The sequence below is a fragment of the Ceratina calcarata genome, unplaced genomic scaffold (genome assembly GCF_001652005.2).
Source record: "Ceratina calcarata isolate Rehan_Ccalc_2016 unplaced genomic scaffold, ASM165200v1 scaffold289.2, whole genome shotgun sequence".
NCBI classification, from domain to species: Eukaryota; Metazoa; Arthropoda; class Insecta; order Hymenoptera; family Apidae; genus Ceratina; species Ceratina calcarata.
In genome coordinates this window covers 750065-773530 of record NW_017151272.1, presented here as the reverse complement: position 1 = coordinate 773530, position 23466 = coordinate 750065, and the positions used below count along the sequence as shown (strand labels likewise).

Here is a 23466-nt window from a genome sequence, read left to right as displayed (position 1 = left end):
TCACCATCAATTTTTATACAAAGTAATAAAGTATACTACAGCTTGAAAGAACATCCTCTCAACACAAAATAATTTTGTTCCATGACTTCCTTATAGAGGAGGTAGGAATAGGGAGTAAAAACAATTTATAGATTCATTCTGTTTATTGTTTGAGTAGATAGCTAGAAAGAAAGTTAGACATTGAGAAAGAGTCGCATGAATAATTAATATTCTTCTTCTTCTTCGGTATTAGCAGCATCCTCTTGAACCTCGCGATAATCTAATTCCAAAGCTGCTAGATCCTCTCTTGCCTCCGCGAATTCACCTTCTTCCATACCCTCGCCGACAAACCTACGATTACGAAAATAACAATTTCCCTTCTGTAATGTATGAAGCGAAGCATCATTAACGAGATAACTTGATTTACCAATGAACAAATGCCCTCTTGGCGTACATAAGGTCGAATTTGTGGTCTATTCTAGCCCAGGCGTCAACTATTGCCGTGGTATTGCAAAGGCAGCACACCGCTCTTTCCACTTTCGCCAGATCACCACCTGGCACGACGGTAGGTGGTTGGTAATTTATTCCTACCTACACGAACGAACAATCAAATTTTGCCATGTCACCGCGATTGATATTCCGCGTACCTTGAAACCCGTCGGACACCACTCTACAAATTGAATGTGCTTCTGTCCTTTGATCGTAGCGATCGCGGCATTCACATCCTTCGGAACCACGTCTCCTCTATAAAGCATACACACTGCCATGTATTTGCCTCTGCGCGGATCGCAATTAACCATTTGACATTGCGGCTCGAAACACGAGTTCGTTATTTCAGACACCGTAATCCTCTCATGACCAGCTTTCGCAGCTGATATCACGGGAGCGTAAGTTGCCTGCAAGACGTTCATTTCTCATTTGTCCGTCGCGATCGTTAAACGTTTTTTATTAACTTACAAGGGGGAAATGAATGCGCGGGTAGGGTACCAAGTTCGTTTGAAATTCGGCAAGATCGACGTTCAGGGCTCCGTCGAATCGTAAACTCGCGGTGATGGACGAGACGATCTGACCGATCAAACGGTTCAAGTTCGTGTAAGTTGGTCTGTCGATGCTTAAATTTTTCCTACACAATTCGTAAATAGCCTGTAAAAAGAACGATCATTAACGCCAGTGTCAGAGTCGCGTACATCGCGTAATACATACTTGATTATCAACTATGAAGGCCACGTCGCAGTGTTCCAACGTTGGATGCGTATAAAGAATCGCGTTATACGGCTCTACGACGGCGGTCGATACCTGTTAAATAATAAATCATGTACCGCGCGCGCTCGTCAGCAATCCGCTCGTAGCAAATACTTTTACCTGAGGTGCTGGATAAATGCTGAACGTCAATTTACTTTTCTTAGGGTAATCGACGGACAATCTCTCCATGAGGAGACTCGAGAATCCTGATCCTGTCCCACCGCCGAACGAATGAAAAATTAGGAAACCCTGTAAACCCCTGCATTGTTCTGTAAGTCTACGAATTCGATCCAGCGTCACATCCACGACTTCTTTTCCTATAATTGAAAATGAAATGATACGTCTTGTGAAGGCAGACGTACCCGAAGAGACACGCGTTTACCTATTGTATAGTGGCCTCGCGCGTAATTATTCGCTGCGTCCTCTTTCCCCGTGATTAACTGTTCCGGATGGAACAGCTGCCTATACACACCCGTGCGAACTTCGTCTGAAATGTCGCGTCAATTCTTAAGATCCGTGTCAGTCAGAGATTTCACTTGTTTAACGCAAAGTACGAATGAAACTCTCGAGTAAAAATTTACCTACTACCGTTGGCTCGAGATCCACGAACACGGCCCTCGGTACATGCTTTCCCGAGTCCGTTTCAGAGAAGAAGGTATTGAAGGAATCCTCCCCGTAGCCCTTGGTAGTGTCGCTAGGCATTTGCCCGTTCGGTTGAATCCCATGCTCCAAGCAATAAAGCTCCCAACAAGCGTTGCCCATTTGGACGCCTGCTTGTCCAATGTGAATTGATATGCATTCCCGCTTTAACGTGATAAACCATTTTCAAATGTCTTTCTCAAACGAACTTTTGTAGAATTGTACCTTCTTCGCCATCGTTTTTAAATCCGCAGGATTACTTTAAATCGTTGCGAACCGCGGATCGCGAAGGAAAACCGATTTAGATTTATCGCGTAATTGTTAATCGTGTACATATTCTTCCATGTTACATATTCGTTTTCTCCGCATCCATCAATTTCAAACTGCGCGATTTGTGCAGAGTTTAAAAGAAAGTAGAACACTCATAACATTGTTAGGAGGAAGAAATTGCAGAGAATGAAACTGTAAGCCTTACTGTCCGATCGAATCGTCGCCAAAAGAATGAATTGGAACGAATGCTTAAACTAGCTCAGCTAAAGCACTCGACATGGTACGATTGCTAACTGACATGTCGAAAATCCATCAACGCAAAGCGATCTTATGCCTGTCAGCAAATCGCCAAGTATGTTCACCTTGACCTCTCGCGTTTAATAATTCAGCCGAGGGTCAAGAATGAGACACGCCTAGCATCGGGCATAAATTGTGCAGACAGTTTTAAAGTCGTGCACGAAGGACGTACAAAAGTCATAGACTCTTTCCGTTTAGTGCTTTGCATTCTTTAGCTTCAGATGCATCAAAATCGATTTTCCCGGGTTGACATACTGTGTAACCATAGTAGCTTGATCGAATATCGTGCACGATGCGTATTTCTGATTTATCCAGGAGTTGATCGCGTCATATTATTATAATATTATCTAGCTAATTATAATTAGCTACAGTCGAACTGATCGTATAAAAGGAAATTACGCGAGAAACTTGAATGATTGCATTTAAAATCCTTTAAATTTAAATTTCGCTTGTTGGATTCTTGGCTGAGAACAAGAGAAACTTAAAATCAGCCTTTGGATACCGTAAAATATTCATACTCAGTTGTCCAAGTATCGCTCTTTCTTCGTAGCTTCGACGGTTTCCTAATCGGTCGATTCGGTTTGAAAGAGGTATCATAATTACACGTTTAAACTGGCTATACACAATCTTTTGAATTGCACAAGTTTATATTGCAATTTATCAACTATCATTCAAGGCACGAGTCATATACTAAACAAAATAATTTCAATTATAAACGGAAATACGTAAATATAATTATTAATCGTAATTTATAATTTATATTACTCCGAGCATGTAAGTAATAAAATGTATTATTATTAATAAAATACTCACCATCGTGGATTATGTTAATGGTAAAAAAACGTGTCAGGGCGTACCACGATTCAACTACTACTGTCTGACCGAACAAACAGTCAGATCACTGTGACACGCTATATCATTACTCCTGGGTATATAATATCTGTTCCAAGTCTCACAGGTGTCAAAGCTATCGTTATAGCACTAGCGGCAATCGAAAAATCTGCGTAAATCGAAGTTTTATGATGTTCTCGATTAAATCGTAAATTCTGTAAATAATTAACATACGAGAAGGTATATATACAATTTAATTATTTATTGAGAGTATGCAAAATACACAATAATAAAATATACAATAAAGTCTTTAAGGCTTCTTGGGCCCAGAAATTGTAATTAATTGTACTCTCCTTGGAGTTCTGTTAGGAATTATCGGAGACGCTACTGCCTTTGGAGACGTACTCTTTGCATTTTCTTTAACAACATCGGTAGTACTTTCCTCATAAATTAGTTTAATATCTTCAGTCTCCTCACTTTCCATTTTATTAGATTCTCTTTCATTCTCACTAGAGTTTAACAATTTATTTTCCTTACTACTTGATCGTTCATTTTGAGTTGATACCTTTTGTGAACTCGTGGAGAGAACTTTTTCTACCACATCGATATCCATAGCGTTACAGTCCGTAGGAGATGATACCAGTTTTTCATGTACATTCTTAGCGTCCGAATTCGACGTCGGAGGCGATTTATTATTAACTACAATACCAGACTTTGTTGGTGTACCGTCTGGCATTTTATAATACTCCTCGCCTAATTCACCTTCTTGAAACTGTATCACAGAGCAATAACCATCCGTCGAGGATGCAACTAAAATTCTACCGTTACTCGACCTGTAGAGCGAGAGATCAAAAGATCATTGAGGAAAAGTACAGAGAAACAATCATTGCTTACCACGCAACGTCGGTTAATCTGGTGTAATGAATATTCGATATAACAGCAATCGGTGAAATTTGTTGAGTATCGTAAACCATTACCGAGTGCTGCGTTGCGATAGCAAACACCATTCTATAAGGCAGTGATATTACAGGTGTTGGGCCATTTTCCTGCAATTTAAAATAGATTGGACAGCATCGAACTGCGATAGTCGGTTCATCCAGAGAAGGCAGGAGCATAAGAGGTCTGAAAACAGAATTACAAGTATCGTCCCTGCAACGAGATCGTCATTTATGAATACAAAGAGACATACTCCTTCAAACTATGTCTTGAGAATACTAAGGTTGCATTAGATATCTTTTCCGTGGTTTCTAAAGGCTCGATTATACCAGAAGGCACGATAATTAATGATCCATCTACAGAAAATGTTAATCTCCTAAAGAACGACTTGAAAGTGTCGTCGTAGAACAAGCGCACTCTTTTATTTTTTATGTGATGATCTGCGGGTGTCGGGATTTTAGCCTTGTAAACCCGTTGTACCGTCTTCTTGGTGTTCACATCAATTAAACGACACGTTCTACGGCACGGATATCATTAATACATTGTAAATCTCAACAGTCTGTTCAATTACCTGTCTGTACTTATTGTACATATGTATTGATTACAAGGATCCCATGAAACTCCTTGTACAAAACCCTTGTGATCAGATAATATAGTTACTGAACGTCCCTTATGAATGTCCCATAAAATAGCTGTGTTGTCCACAGAGCCAGAAACTAGCATATCAGAGTTCTGGGACCAGCTAATATCATAAACGTCTTCGAGATGTCCCCTTAACACTTTCCAAGAGGTCCATTGTTCTTTGTCTTTGGTCTCCTCACAACCAATAAAGAATTCGCATTCTTCCTTTTGCTTCCACAAAATAATGGTCGATTCTGAAAGACATCGCGATCTTAATAGATCTTTGCGCATTAATTAACTTTAACGAGCTTTTAACTAACCATCGTCCCCTGAAGCCAACACGTCCTTCGAGGGCGAAAATCGTACCACGTTCACCGCTTTCTGGTGTCGATCCAAATCCGTTACACATTTTACAGTCGCACCATCGCCTTCGTTCGTCGTTAAATGCCATATCTAGAATCAAATGCGAGCATTCGGACATTCAATCGTACATTTAAACAAATGCTCGAGGAATAATTACCAACACATGTGAGTCGGCACCACCGGTTGCTAGCCGCCAGAAAATTTCACCTTTCGACGTCTTGTAAATTCCGGACTGTATGTCAATACTTAATACTGGGTCACGATTGTGCCATGAGATTTCTGGCGTGGTGCACCACATAATTTAAATAGAATCAACGTAAGGGAATGTGTAATAATAATTTATATAATAAATATGACAGCATTTAATCCGCTCCACAAGCTGTCACGATACGATCGCACACGATCGTTCCCGCTAAAACTGTATATCGACCAATCGACCTGAGAATTTTGCTTCGCTTTCATGGACGACTAGGGACATTGGTCTAGTGTAAAATTTATTTTAGAAAACCGATCCGTATTGTTGGTATCACCGTGAGCTGTCCATTTTGTTGATTTTCATAATCGGTCATATTCAGTTTCTTGTTGGGTTTATTGAAATTTCTGCGTGAAAAGTATAACTAAGTGATCTTGTCTCTAAGGAAGGCGCACATAAAGTATTAGATTCGGCCCTGATGCTGTCTAATATTTATTTATAGTAATAGATCGTCAAGAATGGGTCTAATATCCGAGCCATTGTTGTTCGTATTAGCTTTAATCGATACCGGTTCATTGCTTTTTATACTGGTGTATTTCGTATCCTTTTTATGTTTCATAACGAGAATACGTCACATTCATTCGCCGTTGTCCACGGTATCTCCTTATTCGATTCGATCAAGTGAATCTTAGGCTTTTTTGGTAGAATAACAAGGCTAGGAATTTTCGTGCTACGTGTTCTCTTTACGGTGTTCCAGCACCTGTGCTGGCGCTTCGTTTAAAAAGTTTTCAAAACGAAACTCGCATAATTACGTTCCTTATCTCAGATTTTAATAGATAATAGCTCTGTCAGACCTGGAATGCGACTATTTAAATGCTCAACAGTGTTGTTCGAAACTGAACACGGTAATTATATCGTTTTCATAACGAAGCATTGATGAGATAATAAACGAGAATGTTTTACAGTGGGTAGTGCCGAAAATTATAGTACATTCGTTCCTAGAGGTACTACTATTGCTACATGGGCAATTAATACTGTATTTAGTAAATTTGCCTATGACCCTGTGGTTGCTCTATGAATACTTCGGGGTACCTAGTGGTAACATGGGAGTTTATGACCCTACAGAGATCCACAATCGTGGACAATTGAAAAGGCATACAAGAGATTGTATGATCTGCATTGGATACTACTTAATTTTCTTTTTTATATACATTTATTGGTACGTGTATTTTTGGCAATTGTTTCGTCGTTATCAAGTCCATAGATTTAATGTTCTAAACTTGAATGTTTCAGTATGATTATGGCGTTACTGAAAGGTGATCCGATCAATAGAGATGAGGATGGAATAATTCAAACGCTTTAGTAGTAAAGATGATATTTAAACTTTTGTACATCACTATCTTTTACGTTGATCGCGTTTGATCAATTATTTTGTTATGTTATGCAAATGCCAAATGGAATTTTGTTAAGATACGTGAAAACTACACTTCTCCGTTGCGATTGTCTCTAACTTGTGTATCACACATTTAAGAACTGATATTTCTTAAATATAAGACTTCCATAACATCATAGTGATTTAATTGTAATTGCAGTAAAGACTAGAAGCGAGCCAATATCACCAGAATTCAGATCGTTTCGTTTGATTTTAAAAATACAGTTTTGGAGGATGTTGGTTAAACTTCGTTCTTTACTGTACACATAAGTATGTAAGAACAGAAACGGTTTATCTGTGGAGTCATTAGCCAATATACAAAATAGATGTACCGTAATTAAAAATGGATTAGACTTGCTTAGTATCGTGATCTTACTATAAGTTTTTGAAAATTGCTTTTTAATTCAGCTATTGTGACGTCATTAAAATAAAATATGCAGTGGCTCGTTAAATCGAATTCAGTTCAAGTTTGTTGCCCACACCGTAAGATTAGATCGATTTTAATGAACTCGTTGCAGCCGATTAGTTTTTTCCGCGGGGAGGGCATTTATTTTTAGGTAATACCAAAATTAGTATCGTAGTTTGTCTAAATGTTGTAATCGCGTTTCCGCGTGGCGTTCCGACGCGCGATAATCTCCGGTACGATGAAGGAAAAATAAAAGTATTTGCGATCGGACAAAAATAGCGTTGTAACAGCCACAAGTAGCGGATTTATTGAATATCACGGTTCGCGTTAAAATCAATTTTAGCGCGATGATAGGCGCACGTGTGGTGCGTTCTTGTGATCCGGTGGCTCGTGAAAAAGACTGAGCGCCTCCTAGCGACGAGGGTAAACGGGTGACGGGTGACGGGTGGCGGTGCTCGGATTTGCACGGATTGTCCTCGGTACGGCGCGCGGAAGGATGCTTTCCTGGACCAAGTGAGTGCGCGAGTGCTCACGAGTTACGAAAAGATTCGCGGTGCACATATCAATCGCGAGATCCTTAGTCACCGCGAGACGTAAACGTGCCGAACTGCTCTTATATTTCGCGTTCATCGCGATGCTTGACAGTGGTTACTGGCGATCCCGTGATTTGTTTTTTTCTCCCACTCTCTCTTTCTCTCTCTCTATCTCCGTTTCGGACGATACGTTGAACGTTTAACCGGGAGAACGAACGTCGATGTTCACCGTAAACACTGTGCATCCGCTGTCGTTACACCCAAGACGGTATCCGTCACGGTATCGCGACGACGGCGACGACGACGACGTCGTCGTCGATGCACGGCCGCGTCTTTCATCGCGGATGATCCAGCTACCGTACCTGTCAAGGTAAAGTGGTACACGAGGTGCGTTTAACGTCGAAAAGATCGGCTCGATGAGGCTGAACACGTCGACGTCACCGTCGCCGCCGTCACCGTGGTCGTTGCTGGTGTCATTGCCGCTGTCGTCGACGCCGTCACCGTCGTCATCATCATCATCATCATCATCGTTCCATTACCGCTGTCATCGACGTTGTTTTCGTTACAGCCGTCTGCATCATTCTCATTGTGGTTATCAACGTGTTTGTGCTTCTTATTGTTGCCCAAGGCATAATCAGTCTGCATCGCTTGCCCCTTCGCTAGTGCATCTGTGCTAGGAAGTAACACGTTCTTCTCTCTGCACCGCAAACTACTCGCGGTATCGTTTAGACAGGATGGCAGGTAGCAAGACATCCGGTAGTCCCCTGCAGTTCAGACCCATAGAGGTGACCCAACAGCTACAGGACGGAGAAAAGTTCATAAAATGGGATGAGGTACTCGACCGATTACGCTTGAACAGCACAATTAGAAAGTTCGATAGCACGAGTAATCGTTGGTATCAGAGTACGTGTAATCAGTCGTATTTATATTTTCACATAGGACTCTGGTATAGCGACTCCAGTGACACTGAGAGTAGACAAGTTTGGATTTTATCTGCATTGGGTGGATCAGAATAATGAGATGGAAATGTTGGATATTGTTACGATAAGAGATGCTAGAACTGGGAAATGTGCTAAAGTACCAAAGGTATTATCATACCCCTTTTCTTAGCTATGTTTACGCGGAGTAGCATAAACTAGCTTATGGTCTATCTGATCAAAGCGAACAACCGACGTTAGATCTATAGCTAAATGAACAGCTAGGTCTACGTTTGCATTGGATATAAATATTTAGAAATGTCTTCCCTTCCATATAATTATATCATGCTTTTGCGTTGATGCTAATGACGCAGAATACCATCCACATGATAATTATTGACAAATCTATAAATAGAATATTACCTACCTTATATCCTCGATGTAGTTCATTTTTTCCAGTCACGCCTATCTTTGTATACAATGGAAATATTCTTGGTTACATAGCAAGGAGAGCAAGTCCTCTCTTCGTATTTCCTATAAATCAATAAGCAGTTCGCAGAGCTGTATTGTTTGTAGTTTCACTTTGTATTAGTAGCTTATTATAATGCAAGCTATTGTTGTCACTATAATGTACACAAGTTGACGCCGTACGCGTAAATCTGATAGCATTGATGTAGTATAAAACTTTGACGTTTGCTCGAACGAGGGAATCGTTTTCAGGATCCAAAATTAAAAGATCGTGTGACAATGGGTTCTCAAGATTCCTTAGAGGACAAGACAGTGACAATTTGCTATGGATCCGATTTCGTTAACGTCAACTTTATTAACTTTTGTACAATGCGCTCAGAAGTTGCACAACATTGGACACAACAGATTTTTCAGCTTGCGTACAATTTGACTCTACTCAATATCAGCACAACCATGTTTCTTCAGAAGGCGCATACCAAGCTTACACTTACAGCTGATAAATCAGAAAAGATTCCCGTAAAGAAGTGAGCGAAATTTGTGCATGTATTGTGTGTTAAACTAAGTAGGCATATGTATAACGCATATATTCTGATTTCAGTATAATAAGAATGTTTACGCAGAATAAAGAGGATCGTAAACGTGTTGAGAAAGCGCTCGATATTTCTGGTTTCCCATCGGGAAAAGTGAGTGCGATACTTCAAATTTAATGCATCCGTCGGTCCTTCGAGACCGTTCACTGTTCTGTTCTCTTCTTCTAGAACGACGTGATATCGTTACAAAAATTTCAATTCGAAGATTTCTTCAACTTTTACAAGTCCCTCACTCAACGATCGGACGTCGAGAAAGTATTCGAGAGCATCGTAGGCAATAATAAACGTAAATTAATGTCCGTCGCTCAGTTTGTCGATTTCCTGAATAAAACTCAAAGGGATCCGCGCTTAAACGAGATATTGTACCCTTATGCAAATGAGGCGAGAGCAAAAGACATTATAAGTCAATACGAACCAAATAAATCGAATGCAAATCGAGGTCAACTCAGTTTCGATGGATTTTTGAGATACCTGATGAGCGAGGATAATCCAATCATTGCATTAACGAAACTCGAATTATCGGACGATATGGAACAGCCGCTTGCGCATTACTTTATAAATTCTAGTCACAATACATACTTGACAGGTACATGATTTCATCGAAATTTTCTCGCCAATAAATCGCGAGTTCTCTTTTCATGTATGTCAATGAATTCCTTTAGGGCATCAACTTACTGGAAAAAGTTCGGTCGAAATATATCGTCAGTGTCTGCTTGCCGGTTGTCGATGCGTGGAGTTGGACTTTTGGAACGGAAAATTCGATGAGCCTGTCATTGTCCATGGGTACTTACCGTTTTACAATTAAATAATTGATCGAACAAATAATTTACAGTCACGCATCATGTTAAAAATGTTTCTTCAGATACACATTCGTACCTGAAATCTGTGCGCGGGATGTAATTGAAGCAATCGCTGAAAGTGCTTTCAAAACGTCGGAATATCCTGTTATTCTTAGCTTCGAAAATCATTGCAATCCTAGACAGCAAGCAAAGATAGCTCAGTATTGTAGAGATCTCTTTGGAGAGATGCTACTCGACGCGCCTCTCGAATCTCACAAGGTACTATTTTGTTTCAATTTACTTGCAATTAAGAATGTTGTTTCACTCAGAGTGTCGTGGTTTTAAACCATTTACCGTTCAGTTGGAACCAGGTCAGGAGTTACCCCCTCCGTGTTTATTAAAACGTAAAATCATAATCAAAAACAAGAAGAAGCATCATCATCATCATAAAAAGCATAAAAAGAAGCAACAGCCTGGTATAGGAACTGAGGAAGGAGTTCCGGAGACAGACGATAATGGGGCGAGTCAAGTCGCGGACGGCGAAAATGGCCCGCCGCCGGATGTCGTTCCCGAGGTTGACGGAACCGGTAACGATCGACAAATGGGAAACGGAGACGTCCCTCACCACCCGATGTTACAACATAGGCAGGGCAGTAAAGACAGTGCTCAAGGCGACGATGGTTTGAATCCAAAGAATCACATATAAAATACGATTGTAGGTGTGTAGCGAAAAACGGAAGGCGATTTGTTGTTTCAGACGAAGACGAGGAATCGAGCACCGACGAGGACGAGTCGAACGTGGAAGACATCAAGTTGAGGATGGACGATAAAGTGCCTGCAGGAGACAAAGCGTCTAGCGCGAAAGAAACGGAAGCCGGAGCGGAAATTTCAGCCCTAGTTAATTACGTGCAACCTGTTCATTTCAACAGCTTCGAATCGGCCGAAAGTACGTTTACGGGCTGAATCCGCTTTTACGTGCTATTTGCTATGAATCCTTCTCACTTTGCGTGCATGATTCTAGAAAAGAATCGCACGTACGAAATGTCGTCGTTCGATGAGAAGCAAGCTACGACGTTGTTGAAGGAAAGGCCGTTGGAATTTGTAAATTACAACAAGCATCAATTGTCGCGAGTCTATCCGGCAGGCACGCGTTTCGACTCGAGCAATTTCATGCCTCAAGTGTTTTGGAACGCGGGTTGCCAGTTGGTCGCGTTGAACTATCAAACGCTCGGTACGTTAATATTTTAAATTCGCCCCAAGTGTCGATCCCGAATTAGCGACTCATTTATTTTAATCGCGTTAGATCTGGCGATGCAGTTGAATTTGGGAACATTTGAGTACAATCAACGTTGCGGTTATCTCCTCAAGCCGGAATTCATGAGGCGAAAGGATCGGCGATTGGATCCTTTCGCGGAATCAACTGTGGACGGTATCATAGCGGGAACGGTTCACATTCACGTGATATCAGCTCAGTTTTTAACGGACAAGAGAGTAGGCACTTATGTCGAGGTAGACATGTACGGATTACCAGCTGACACCGTGCGGAAGAAATTCCGGACGAAAATCGTGCCGAACAATGGAATCAACCCTGTATACGATGAAGAACCTTTTGTCTTTAAGAAGGTGAGGATCTTTCTGCAACTATTTATACAAGAGCTTACTTATCGTGTTCGTTAGGTCGTTTTGCCTGAACTCGCTGCGATTAGAATTGCCGCGTACGAGGAATCAGGTCGTTTAATTGGACATAGAGTGTTACCAGTAGTCGGATTATGCCCGGGCTACCGGCACGTTGCGCTCAGAACGGAATGCGGCCAACCATTACCGCTGGCAAGTTTATTTTTGCACGTTATCGTAAAAGATTACGTACCGGACGGCCTGAGTGAGCTGGCCGAAGCTCTGGCGAATCCAATCAAGTATCAGAGCGAAGCAGAGAAAAGGGAACAACAGTTGTCGGTTCTCACGGATCCTCTGGAATTGGACGATCTGGCGGAAGAAGTCGATGTAAGGTTTGAACCTTCAGGAATTTCGTTATCCACTAATCTTCACTAACGTATATCTGCTAACATCTTTTTTAGGAAATTAAAGATACTAAGCCGAAAATTGGCGAAGGCTCTTTCAAGCCAGCTGTAAGTTCAGCGGGCCAAACACATACATTCAGTCGGGCGATCATTCTTACTTCATGCCTGTTTCAACATTCTGTTTTAGGAGGAGACTGCGAAAAGACTACAATCCATGGGCGAGTTACCAATGCTCGCGCCAGCTTCTACGAACGTCCATGGTAGACCATCTATCACCGGTGGTATTACTGCACAAGACACACAAGATAACGAGGACGGAACGCCAGCCCCCCCAGTTCAACAAGTTGTCGAAGCTTCCACAAATAAAAGTCCAGTTAATGTCAGCGGTAGTAAGTATCGATTATCTGCCGCGTCGTATTTGGATAGCATCGTTCAATTGTTCGTGTTGTAGTGAGCGAAGAAATAGTAGCCGAGTCGTTGGAGAAATTGATGGAGAACAAGCTTGTCCGGGAAAAGAAAGTTGAACTCGAGAAGAAGCTCGAATCTTTGCGGAAGAAGCACGAAAAGGAGAAATCAAGGATGCAGTCGCAGAAAGGATCCCTCGACGGGGAGAAACACAAATCAAAGTTCTACGTTAGCCATAAATTAGTGAAACGGCTGTCGAGTAGAAATATGTAAGTTTCACTTATATCGTCGTTTTCGTACGTAAAGCTGTAGTATTTTTTTTTATGCAGCTTCTCAAGCGAAGTGGGATTGAGCACGTTAGCCCTGGCGGAGTCGTCGGAATGTGCGGACATAGAGAATCGCGAAGGGAACGGCGGTACTCCGAGAGGATTGCCTAGAAGCCAGAGCGAACGTTTACTGGCTGTGTGCAAAGCTCACGTCCAACAAGAACGCGAACTTCAAGAAAAATATTACGACAGCTTATTCGTGACCGTCGAGAAAGTAATGAAATCCTCACAGTCCAATCAACTGAAAACGCTGCGGGTGCTCCTGGAGCGCGAAACCGCTGACGTCATGAGGAAGCTTCAAGCTACGAGGCACGGGGAGGTGAAACAGCTGGCAAAAGTGCACAAGGACAAGGCAGAGTTAGATCGAATGAAGAGGGAGGTCGCGAAATCAACAGTCGAGAAAGGTGTGAACGAGTGCACGCGATTAACGAAGATTTATGAGAAAAAGAGGGCGGAGCTCGAACGGCAACACGAAGAAGTCCGGCAAAGGCTAGAAGCAGAAAGGGCAAAGGTACGAATGTATCATTGTATCGTACATTCGTTTTAGGTTCGTGATCATTAGAGGCTGTTGATCGTGTTTCAGGTGAAAGCGTCCCTGATGGCCGAGTATAACAGCCGATGCAGTAAATTCGAAAGCGGGGAGCTGCCTTTGTCGCCTTCCGGTGGGACTAGCATGCCGGAGTCGCTCAGTGGCAATACATATTGACTGAAATGATCGATAGTTTAATTGATCGATGTCTTGCGACGACGTGGTTTGGAGTATTCACAAACCCGACGCAGTAAACTGTTTTTGCCGAGTGTGTAGTCTGTTTGAGAGAGAAGATGAGAGAGTACATAACGGCGCGTTGGTTCTGCAATAAGCAACGGGAGCCCGCCGCTGACGGTGTAACGATAGGTAGGAAATTCATGAAATCTACGCAGTTACCTGTGTTTTGCTATCAAATAATTTTATCCACTTCCAAAAAAGAAATGTCTCTTTTGCAAAGCGCGCAGCATTTACGAGGCGATATTTGATTTCGGGGGTACGTCACAAGATCGAGGGTGAACCCCGTATAGATTCTCTTACCCGCATTTGTCGAACTTCATTTTAAAATAATTTAACTACCCGACAAAGCAATCGTTTAACTCATTATCGTAGAGATGCGCATTCGAATACGTTAGGTGAATTTAATTAGGAGAGTAATTTATGTCGTTTTCCATGTACTCACCAGTCATAATTCAAATCGTTATCGCGATTGATCGATCGCGATTGATCGATTGCGATTGTTCAACTGGTCGTATGCGCATGCGCCATTTTGATCTCAGCAACGGAGGGTGTCTCAAAGTGTTGGGAAGCGAGCTTCGTTTTCTTTCTTACTGTTTTCCTAATTCGATATTACGCACAGTATTAAACGCACTAATTGTCATTACACTCGAGACCATCGCCGCCAGTGTCAATAATTTATTCAGTTTTGCAACGCGAAAGAATCTCCGAGGAGGCGGAAAAGAGTACGACGCTACGTGACGAGGTACATATGAAGTACACGATTCTAAATAAGAATAATGTTTCCAAGTGCTACTATTTAATCTTGTTATTATATGTATAAGATGTTATTTAATTAGCAAAGTCGATGATAAATCGCGTTCCAAGACACTCGGGTCGTTTGTTAAATAAACGGTGGGGGAAGGGGGGATTTCGCGATTGATCGCTGGGCATCGGTCGGACTTTGGGGTTAAAAAATGTAACTCGATTCGCGGCGATGAGGGTGGGGACGGGGGTGTTGAAATATCTTTGGCCTAGAGGTAAGGGAATTACGATTTCGGACGGGCGTGTGCATGATTTCATATATTTTTGACTGAAAGTACTCCGCATAAAGACATTTTTTGAGTAATCGTGTCGCGAATGCTAAAGAGACCGTACTGTGACGAACAACGTGAGCTCAGTACATCTAAAAACAGAAAAAATCGATTAAGAAAAAAATGAAATATTAACGGGAACGTTTCTAAATAGCGTTTTTGTACCGCGTTGCGGCCACTTTGAGGCCCGAGCAAAACGATTTGGGGTGAGCCTCTTTTAGGAAGACAATCAAAAATGTTACGCCAACGTAACATTGTCCTTGTTGTTTCTAATCGTACGATATTTTAAGTAACTCGATATTACACATACATATTATATATATATATCTTAATATATATATTCTTAATAGTTACTAAATGAAAGGTAGGGTAATACGCGACGTACTTGCGCATCGTAAATCTCGTGTGATTCGCCCCATTAATATATTTCCAAGTGAACGATCGGCGAGACACGAGCCTTTGCATTCGTGTTCTCCACCGATGGTTCGTGCTCATCACTATTTTAAAACCACTACTATTACTATATGCAACATGTGTATATATACATGCACGCACACGAACATACGTACATTATATACATGCATACGCACGTGCGCAAGTAGAGCGTGATCAATCGTCAATGAGGAAAAAAAAAGAAGAAAAATTAAGGAATACTTTTGTTATTTTATAAATATTGTCGTCGATTGCTAGGGGCTACGAATGGTTCAATTCCCTTCGACCTGGAGGACGAACTCGATCTTGAATCGTTCATATAAATTATTCGTCTGTTTGTCGACAGGTTTTCCTTTTGCCACCGTCGTTTATTTAAACGGGGCGCTTTCTAAATGTAATACGTACAAGGTTCCGCGCGTATCTCGCGAGAATCGCAACTATACGCGCACATTATCGGTTGGTTTCAATTCGAACGTTCCTTTCGTTGAAATTAATATAATGAGAGTGTTATTCTGTTCCAAAGTTCGTGAGAGAGAGAGAGAGAGAGAGAGAGACGAATCGCAATAACAATTTCTGTGAGACTTCCTTTAGTTGTATCTGTGGTTTGGATGATTTTACAATGAGCCAATGTAACCGACGATGTATGGGTCGAACATTTGTTTTTGAGTGATTCACGGAGAGGTATCGACGATTGCGAGGAATCGCGAGATTCCGTGAGGATGAATCTCCTGCAGTGTTACAAAAAAAAAAAAAAAAACACCGGCTGTAGAGCTCGCACGCTGCGTTTTAATTACGATAGAATGGGTATTATGTTGCGAGAGGGATAAGTTTAGGTATAGTTTAAGCTTGAGAGTGTGGCTTTAGGTGTTCATTCGGATGGAACGATCACACACGACGAGTTACCATTTATTCTTTAAGTTGACGCCAATTTATCGTGTGATTGCATTTCTCGGTGAGTTTGTTATCTTCCATGAAAAAGGGGTGAGGGATGGGGGGGGGGGACGTGAGAACGGTATCGCACGTAAATGGGAACGTTTTAAAACATTGGGGCGAGGGGAAACAGTGATAATTTATTAAAAGATGAGATAATACGAGATAAATATGTAAGCGGGTATAATTTAATTAAGGTAGCGGTCGCCAGTGGACTACCTTTAAGCGTTCCGACGCGAGAGAGAAATCAATACAGTAAATTATGTTAAGTCGTACAAGATTATCGGAAGTTTATATATATATATATATATATTATGATATATATATGTGTGTACACATATATGTATATGTAACGTTCGTATACATTGTATGTACGTGTGTCGATGTTTTTCCGATCGTGTGTAGTCGCAACGATGCGCGCCTCTCGCATCGCTGATCTTTGCGGTACCGAGTTCGAGGCGGCTGGAGGGTGAGAAAACAGGGAGGGAGGACGTAGATTTGACGCGGTACGCACAGGCAGGGTGCAGGGGCGCGCGAATTCCTTCAAACGCTTGCATAGTCAGAGAGGCGGAACGTTTTACGAATAATCGGACTGTGAACAGCAGCGAGAGTAAAGAGAGCCGCGAGGACACGTTTCGATTGTTCGTATCTAGTGTTTCGGAGTTTGTCTGATAGACTTGTACAGAGAGAACGAACGTTCGGTGATAATAGCCAGTCCCTTCGTTAGCATACGAGAACAGTGTCGTCACAGATTTTGTTTCTCTTTATCGATTCGGAATCGATGTTGCTGTTTTATTCGAGTCAACCGACTAGCTGTTCTCGTCGGACGCTCAAGTCCTCTGTATAACTCTGTAATAATACTGATTTCCTTGGGACGTGAGTGCCGTCCGTCCTCCGAGAATCTCGAGCCGGGTCGCGACCCGCGATGCATTTCCCACGAATATTTTTTCTCCGCGCGTTATTACCATACAGATATATTATACATAATGCGTGATTCGCTTCGGACGACCGTTGGTCTCGTCTTCTTCCTATATTCTTGTAATATGCGTAACGCGCGGCCGCGGAATAGTCTTCGATAAAAATGAAATCGAGCGTTTGTTACTTGGGAGAGAATCGTGTGCGCGCTCGCATATTACACCTCGTACCTAATTGTATAAGTATAAAATAACTAGGCTAAAAGGACAGATATTATATTCATGTTGATATATTATGTGTTGTTGCTGTTGATGTTGTTAACGGTAGAGTAGCGAAAAGGTGGCAGTAATAGCGTAGTCGTTGTTCATAAATTATTGCGGGATTTTAGTTTTGTGTTATCTGTGCGGAGCGCGGGTCGCCGCGCGGTTCTCGCGCCGCGAGAGACGTTCGCGAACTTTGCCAAAACTCTTTTCTCGTAACTTGCGAACGCTGCTCGAGCCGCGCGGATCGCGCGGCGACCTCGCGTCTTTCGAAAACGAGACGCGACGACAGCTACGGATCGTACGCAGCTGTAAGTCGTAGGGTAATATTTGAAATCGGCCTATCGACGATCGTGACGGTCTGGCGTCGCTCACCGTTCCTTTCGAAATGAATTATCGCGGAACGTCTTCCGGGGATTTCGCACGCGTGTCTACCGAGGGATCGAGCTCCCCGATCACTGGACCGCCGTTTGAGCAAATCCGTATTTTTATAAATGCAATTAAAGGAACGTTCGTTTTATCCTCCGAACATCACTACTTCTGTTCTACTGCGGATGTTTTATATTTCTATCAGTGGATTTTTTTTTAGATCATTTAGAATTCCCGGTCCAGTGATCGGTCATCGTTTCGCGACACGTTTCCATACGTCTGAATGTGGCACGTTGTCTCGCCGCAACGATATCGCGTCCTAACTGATATTCCGAAACTACGGGCACCTCCTCGCGCGTATGGATTTTATCGTGGATTCGTAAAATCTTTACGCGTGCGGAGAGTGCGACGTCGTAAAATTCTTAAAAGATCTCTTGGTGAAACAACGACTCTTGGTACCTGACTCGATTCTCTATTTGGTCGGAACGTGTCGCGAGAAAGGAGCATGTGAGAGCGGGACACGCTTTCTAATTAATTGCCAAGCGCACGAAGCGAGCGAGCCGTACTTTACAGATCGTCAAGTCTGTCAATTCTTCGATGCTTCGAATGCTCTTGGATGTTCAATGTGATTTTTCGATTATTCTATCGAGTTCGTTCTTGTTGCGATCCTTTCTTCTTAATGGTCGTTGAATTCACGCACGATTTCGGCTGCTCAGCCTTCGATCTTGCCAAATATATGTGTGTCATAATTGATTGTTGCCTGTTTTCGAGCGATCTTCCGACGGTCCGTTGCGAGGACACGGAGCAACGCGATCTCCACGGCACGTTTTAAACCGATCGTGTTTATAATCGAGCCTGTTAGTCTCTAGAGACTGATATTTTGTTCTCATTTACCGGTATCCTTTGGAAAGCCATTCGAGCTAAATTTATTGTTCCCTTCGTATCGCGTAAGAAGCAGCGGCAGTATCGATCGCCGCGGAATATTTACGGATGATTAATAACGCTCAATCCGTTTGCTGTGTGGAGCCGCGTACACACGGTAACCGCGTTTTTCCTTCCCGAATTAGAACGACGGCTCGTGCGCAGTTCATTTCCTCTCCCTCCCCTCGTCGGTTGATGAAACTTGTATAAGTAAATAAGTGTCTGTCGGACAGACGAATGTTGTTCGAAGCGGGGTGGTCGATTTCTTTGCTCGAGCGTCACGCAACACACAGAAAATGAAGGGTTTAGGTCGTCCACTCGGCACCTCGGTCATTGTTAATTGACCGTATGAAACTGTGCGTACCTATTAACCGTAATTTACGAGCAGCTTCCACGAGCTAGGGGAGGATTGTTCGGTCGTAGCTTACGCTAGATTTTTACCCGATACATAATTTTAAGCTACTTCATACCGTTGCAACGCGCGCGAATTGATTCCACGTGGCAATTTAATTTTCTACGGAGTGTTACTTGTTTCGCGTTACGCGCGTTACTATCACGCAGCTACCACGAGAAACCGATGCTTGGCCACAATGTTCGCACTTACCTGGAACGAAAATCAAAATCGCGTGACCGATTTTCCAGTAAAAATTCTTTCAACCGTGTAAAAACATCATACAAACTCCTGTTAGAACGGTTCTTGCCTTTTTTTTTTTCGTTTCAATGCATATTCAGTTCGTTTTTCCGTGTTCGAAATCTGTATTTCCCTTTCGACTTGCAATTTCACTCGAGATGTTTATCGGCTCAACGCGTTTCTACGATGAAAGTATTCGGTGTTCAATCGCGAATAGTAAATCTATTAAGGCGCATCGACTCTGACTTACTCGTGCCTTGCCCTCGGCCATCCACGCTTCTCGCTATACGGATGCAATCGCACCGATCGATCAGGCTCAAATTCTATCTTGCCCGTACATACGTGCTTCATTTCTCCTAATAATAATAATAATAATAATAATAATAATAATAATAATAATAATAATAATAATAATAATAATAATAATAATTTCTCGTAATAGGGAAATGGCGCGTGAGAAGATAGAATACCGTCGCCTCGAGTGTTCGTATAGACAGGGCCGGTTCGAGAAACGATCTCTGATCGCGTCGTAGCTAGATCCCATCGAATCTCAACGAGTTAACCCGTGGAACGCGAGCTACGTGTCGATTCGCACGGACGGTGTTCCGTTCGTCGTTGTCTTCGCTTGTTTGATCCGCGGACCGCAGAGTTCCTGCGTTTATAAAGAAAAATCCGATGCAACTCCGATTGAAGTTCGTAAAGAGCGTCGGAAGCGTAATGGACATTGCTACGTCGCACGAACATCCGCGGTCCGCTCGTTTATATTCTACGTATGTGTCGCACGATATCGATGTGTCTAGGTTCTTTGCTAGGGTCTTGCCGCGTACCTTCGAGCCGATCCTCCGTTTCTTCCAAATGCAGTGCTCGCCAGAAATTGTTTAAAGTCATTCCCGCGAATAGAGGAGGTTTGCGACGAGCAGTGTAGTTGTTCTCCGCGTGCCGATCAATCCTGTCGTCGTGGCGATGATCCGTGCAAATCTTCCGTAAACGATAAGAATTTTTTGAGCCATTTTTTATATATACATACTATTCCCGGCTTGCCGTCGAGCCACGGTTGGCCGCCGCGCCGGCCGACCGGCCAACCGACCGACGTGCGTTCCCCGTTGGACCGTTTTCCTATATTTCGGGATATTTTTCGATTTCGACGCATTTACATTGTTTCTCGCTTGAACATAGGGTCCGTGTTTCAAGTGTATACGCGATCCAGCGACGGTCACACGTCCTGGTAACGGGAGAGTGGTGGACAACACGCGAGTCGCTTCCATTTAGGGTTTCGGTACGCTCTCGGTCGGACGATCGTCTTACAAAAGGATACGAGACAGGACCTCTGCGCGGTACGAAGCTCGTCTTCGTATCGCGGAGAGTTCTTGACTTGTGATCTTGAACACGGTGATCGGATTAGGAGAATGCCGTGGTACCGGAACAGTAATCGATGGTTTCCAACCGACTTATAAAAACTTGGGTGTATTTTTTAGAACGAAGCGTTAGTAAAAATTGTTAACTCCCCGTAAGGATGCCGTAAGCACCGTAAAACAAAACAAAAGCAAAAAAATAATGAGAAAACCCACTTATACTCGTACGACGATATACATATGAGTTTTAACGATATTCTATAAATGGCTGTACCGTATTGTAAAATCAAAGATATAGTGTACAATAAAGATTAGTGTTGTAGAAACGATGCAGCTGTTCATTGTTTCTCATCTCCCTCGGGTAGCACGACGTACAATTAATGTAAAAAAAAAAATAATAATAATAATACCAAATGGCATGTTTTATTCGTTCTTAAGCGTACATCTATGAGTTGTTGTTTAATTCCGTTGAAACTGGTTCCCAAGCGATTCTCTCAGCATGCACCAGTAGGCTTCTTTACGTACGCCACAAGAATGTGGTATCTGTCCAAGATACTGTATTCTTGTTGCCCGTTGTCGTTCTTGTTCGGGAACAAGATCTTCCGGCTGGCTACTTCCCGTACGACCACATCCTCGAACTCCTCTTTGAGGTGGTCAGGGATGCGCGAGATGAATGGATTAACCGCGATCATGTGACCTGCAACGATGATCGATCCGCTTTTACATCGCGTAACCTCGTTTCTCGACCTGTCCCCCTATCCCCCCTCTCGCTACTACCGGTCTCTCTTATTTTTTTTTCTCGTCTCTGCTCTAATTTACGTTACGAACAAAATTCGATACTTTTCAGTGTTTGCATGTTCTCGTAAACGAAGCTCTTTTCTCTTCTGCTACAGTGGAGAACCTCGAAGCCTATCCCGTCTAGCATCTTCCTCAGGGCTGCCCGCGAGTCCGAGCACCGGTGGAAGAACGGCACGAACCGGTCCGCGTCCTTAGAAGCAGAGGGTGTCTTCGGTGAGTACCGACTACCTCACTCAATATTCATAGATGACTGTGGATTCTATGCGTTTACGGAAAAATTTGATATGCTCGTGATTGAAATTTGATTTGCAGAATAATAATGATCACTTTTTAAATTGACATGACAATTATTTTGCATAAGAATCCGCAGTCTATTTATAAAAGTATAAATTAAATGCCAACCTGCATGTATGGTTTGTACCGAGGGTCCTCGTGAACCCTCGTGTAAGCATCGAATCCGTCGTTCCAAGCGAGAAACATGACCAGGCCTTTTCCTCCTGGCCGTAGCAATTTGTAAATGTTGTCGAACGCTCTCCTATTTAATCAATTTACATTGAATTGCGCGATAGCGTAACGAAACAAAATGTTAAGCGAGAATAGTACCAAACGTTGTGACACCAGTGGAGACAGTAAAAGGACAACGCGTTATTGTATTGGCCCAACGCGTCGATAGGCAGATCCTGAACCTCGATGTCCAGTTGTAGAAAGGATAATCGCTCCTCGTCGCGGTACCTTTGCTTCGCGTGATCGATCATCGATTTCGATATATCCACTCCTGAAAATGATTTAAAAACCAATGCTTCGTCGTTGAGCTACGTGCTTTGCATCACCTTTGCGTGACAGTTATAAAATGTACGATCGAACAAGACGTTCTCAGAGCGCGAATGGATGAAATAATAGAGGAAGGTCTCTTATGTCAAGCATCGATCATCTATATCGTCTTTTTTCTTATCTTGCCAGATAGACTAGATTTACTGTATGATTCGTTATACACGATTTGTTGAACGATTTACGAGGTTCATAATGATATGCAACGTCGATACGGAACGAGAGGTGATACGAGTGGACGCGTATCTTCCGGTTGCATTGTTTTTGGATTTCTTACCGACTAGCTCAGCCTCCGAGGAGAGTCTGGGTAGAATCAATCTCTTGGTAACGTCTCCCGGCCCGCATCCAACGTCGACGCACTTACCCTTCATCTCGGACAACTCTTTCTCGAACTCTTCGATGACGTCCAGCGCGTCACGATACTGAGTCTTGCTCGCGTTCACGTACTCCTCTACCATGTACATCTCGGCTATCTCTTTGAATCGTCGGCAAATTTAATGGAAAAAAATTCTCTCGGCCTCGCGTAGGTCGATCGCGATGCGCGAAGCTCCGATCCGTGGAGAACGGAGCCACTCGATGGAACGGAAACGAAAAAAGAGAAGCAAGTGGCCACGCGAGTTACGTGATACACTGTCAGATCTCGTACTGGTGACTTGTTTCGACTCCTCCTTTGGTATTTATATTCGGTGACTCCGCGTACGGGCAACTTTCCTCCTCCCGCACTCGGACCTATCGTTTCATTTTTTTCTTCACCTCGCTTCACCACCCGCCGACCCTCTCTTCTCCTTTTTCACTCCTGCCTCCCACCTGTACCTACCTCAATATCCGAATTCTTCGTCAGCCCGCGCCACCTGAACCGACGGTCACGTTCAGAAGTTCAACGAACTCTTCGAATTCTGGAATGCCTCAGGACGCATCCGCTCCGAAGTTCGACAGGCCCCTCGGCCCG

General features: G+C 42.9%; 5 protein-coding genes across 12 annotated transcripts in view; 2 read left to right on the top strand and 3 right to left on the bottom strand.

The window, feature by feature from the left end:
• Positions 1 to 124: 124 nt before the first annotated feature.
• Positions 125 to 3329, bottom strand: LOC108623728 (tubulin alpha-1 chain). Of its 2 annotated transcripts, none has more exons than XM_018022441.2 (9): positions 3241 to 3329; positions 1803 to 2025; positions 1604 to 1708; positions 1342 to 1538; positions 1183 to 1275; positions 937 to 1122; positions 627 to 875; positions 407 to 570; positions 125 to 330 (listed from the first exon to the last, which is right to left on the bottom strand). In XM_018022441.2, the coding sequence occupies exons 1-9, from the start codon at positions 3241 to 3243 to the stop codon at positions 204 to 206; spliced, it is 1347 nt and encodes a 448-aa protein (XP_017877930.1). In that variant the 5' UTR covers positions 3244 to 3329; the 3' UTR covers positions 125 to 203. The 2 variants fall into 2 exon arrangements, with proteins under 2 accessions (XP_017877930.1, XP_017877929.1); XM_018022440.2 differs by lacking the exon at positions 3241 to 3329 and adding an exon at positions 2086 to 2527.
• Positions 2881 to 5591, bottom strand: Caf1-105 (chromatin assembly factor 1, p105 subunit). Of its 3 annotated transcripts, XR_003389026.1 has the most exons (8): positions 5336 to 5591; positions 5136 to 5268; positions 4766 to 5069; positions 4448 to 4711; positions 4153 to 4380; positions 3824 to 4091; positions 3241 to 3473; positions 2881 to 3117 (listed from the first exon to the last, which is right to left on the bottom strand). XR_003389026.1 is itself a non-coding variant. In XM_026812590.1 (7 exons), the coding sequence occupies exons 1-7, from the start codon at positions 5474 to 5476 to the stop codon at positions 3765 to 3767; spliced, it is 1341 nt and encodes a 446-aa protein (XP_026668391.1). In that variant the 5' UTR covers positions 5477 to 5591; the 3' UTR covers positions 3684 to 3764. The 3 variants fall into 3 exon arrangements, 2 of the variants coding, with proteins under 2 accessions (XP_017877926.1, XP_026668391.1); XM_026812590.1 differs by lacking the exons at positions 2881 to 3117; positions 3241 to 3473 and adding an exon at positions 3684 to 3767; XM_018022437.2 differs by lacking the exons at positions 2881 to 3117; positions 3241 to 3473 and having other exon boundaries at positions 3502 to 4091.
• Positions 5592 to 5722: 131 nt separating this feature from the next.
• cnir (cornichon-like protein) lies at positions 5723 to 7260 on the top strand. The gene is made up of 4 exons (XM_018022402.2): positions 5723 to 5970; positions 6208 to 6276; positions 6337 to 6590; positions 6665 to 7260. Exons 1-4 carry the CDS (start codon positions 5890 to 5892, stop codon positions 6732 to 6734), a joined length of 474 nt encoding a protein of 157 aa, XP_017877891.1. The 5' UTR covers positions 5723 to 5889; the 3' UTR covers positions 6735 to 7260.
• Positions 7261 to 7616: 356 nt separating this feature from the next.
• The window catches only part of Plc21C (Phospholipase C at 21C), a 129214-nt gene continuing 113364 nt past the window's right edge, over positions 7617 to 23466 (top strand). Inside the window, exons 1-18 of one of the 5 annotated variants that reach the window (XM_018022490.2) lie at positions 7617 to 7722; positions 8311 to 8575; positions 8682 to 8828; positions 9380 to 9651; positions 9726 to 9810; positions 9886 to 10303; positions 10380 to 10500; positions 10580 to 10775; positions 10858 to 11176; positions 11254 to 11442; positions 11518 to 11727; positions 11800 to 12119; positions 12174 to 12497; positions 12572 to 12622; positions 12702 to 12903; positions 12966 to 13188; positions 13249 to 13756; positions 13829 to 21217. In XM_018022490.2, the coding sequence (XP_017877979.1) occupies positions 8477 to 8575; positions 8682 to 8828; positions 9380 to 9651; positions 9726 to 9810; positions 9886 to 10303; positions 10380 to 10500; positions 10580 to 10775; positions 10858 to 11176; positions 11254 to 11442; positions 11518 to 11727; positions 11800 to 12119; positions 12174 to 12497; positions 12572 to 12622; positions 12702 to 12903; positions 12966 to 13188; positions 13249 to 13756; positions 13829 to 13951 (3807 nt within the window). In that variant the 5' untranslated portion in view covers positions 7617 to 7722; positions 8311 to 8476 and the 3' untranslated portion in view covers positions 13952 to 21217. Of the gene's footprint in view, positions 7723 to 7808; positions 8576 to 8681; positions 8829 to 9379; positions 9652 to 9725; positions 9811 to 9885; positions 10304 to 10379; positions 10501 to 10579; positions 10776 to 10857; positions 11177 to 11253; positions 11443 to 11517; positions 11728 to 11799; positions 12120 to 12173; positions 12498 to 12571; positions 12623 to 12701; positions 12904 to 12965; positions 13189 to 13248; positions 13757 to 13828; positions 21218 to 21784; positions 21903 to 23466 lie in introns of those variants that run through there. The other 4 variants (XM_026812587.1, XR_003389025.1, XM_026812586.1 and 1 more) reach the window with 4 other exon arrangements.
• Positions 21287 to 23179, bottom strand: jhamt (juvenile hormone acid methyltransferase). Its single transcript, XM_018022526.2, has 5 exons — positions 22795 to 23179; positions 22293 to 22464; positions 22092 to 22224; positions 21732 to 21879; positions 21287 to 21588 (listed from the first exon to the last, which is right to left on the bottom strand). Exons 1-5 carry the CDS (start codon positions 22979 to 22981, stop codon positions 21386 to 21388), a joined length of 843 nt encoding a protein of 280 aa, XP_017878015.1. The 5' UTR covers positions 22982 to 23179; the 3' UTR covers positions 21287 to 21385.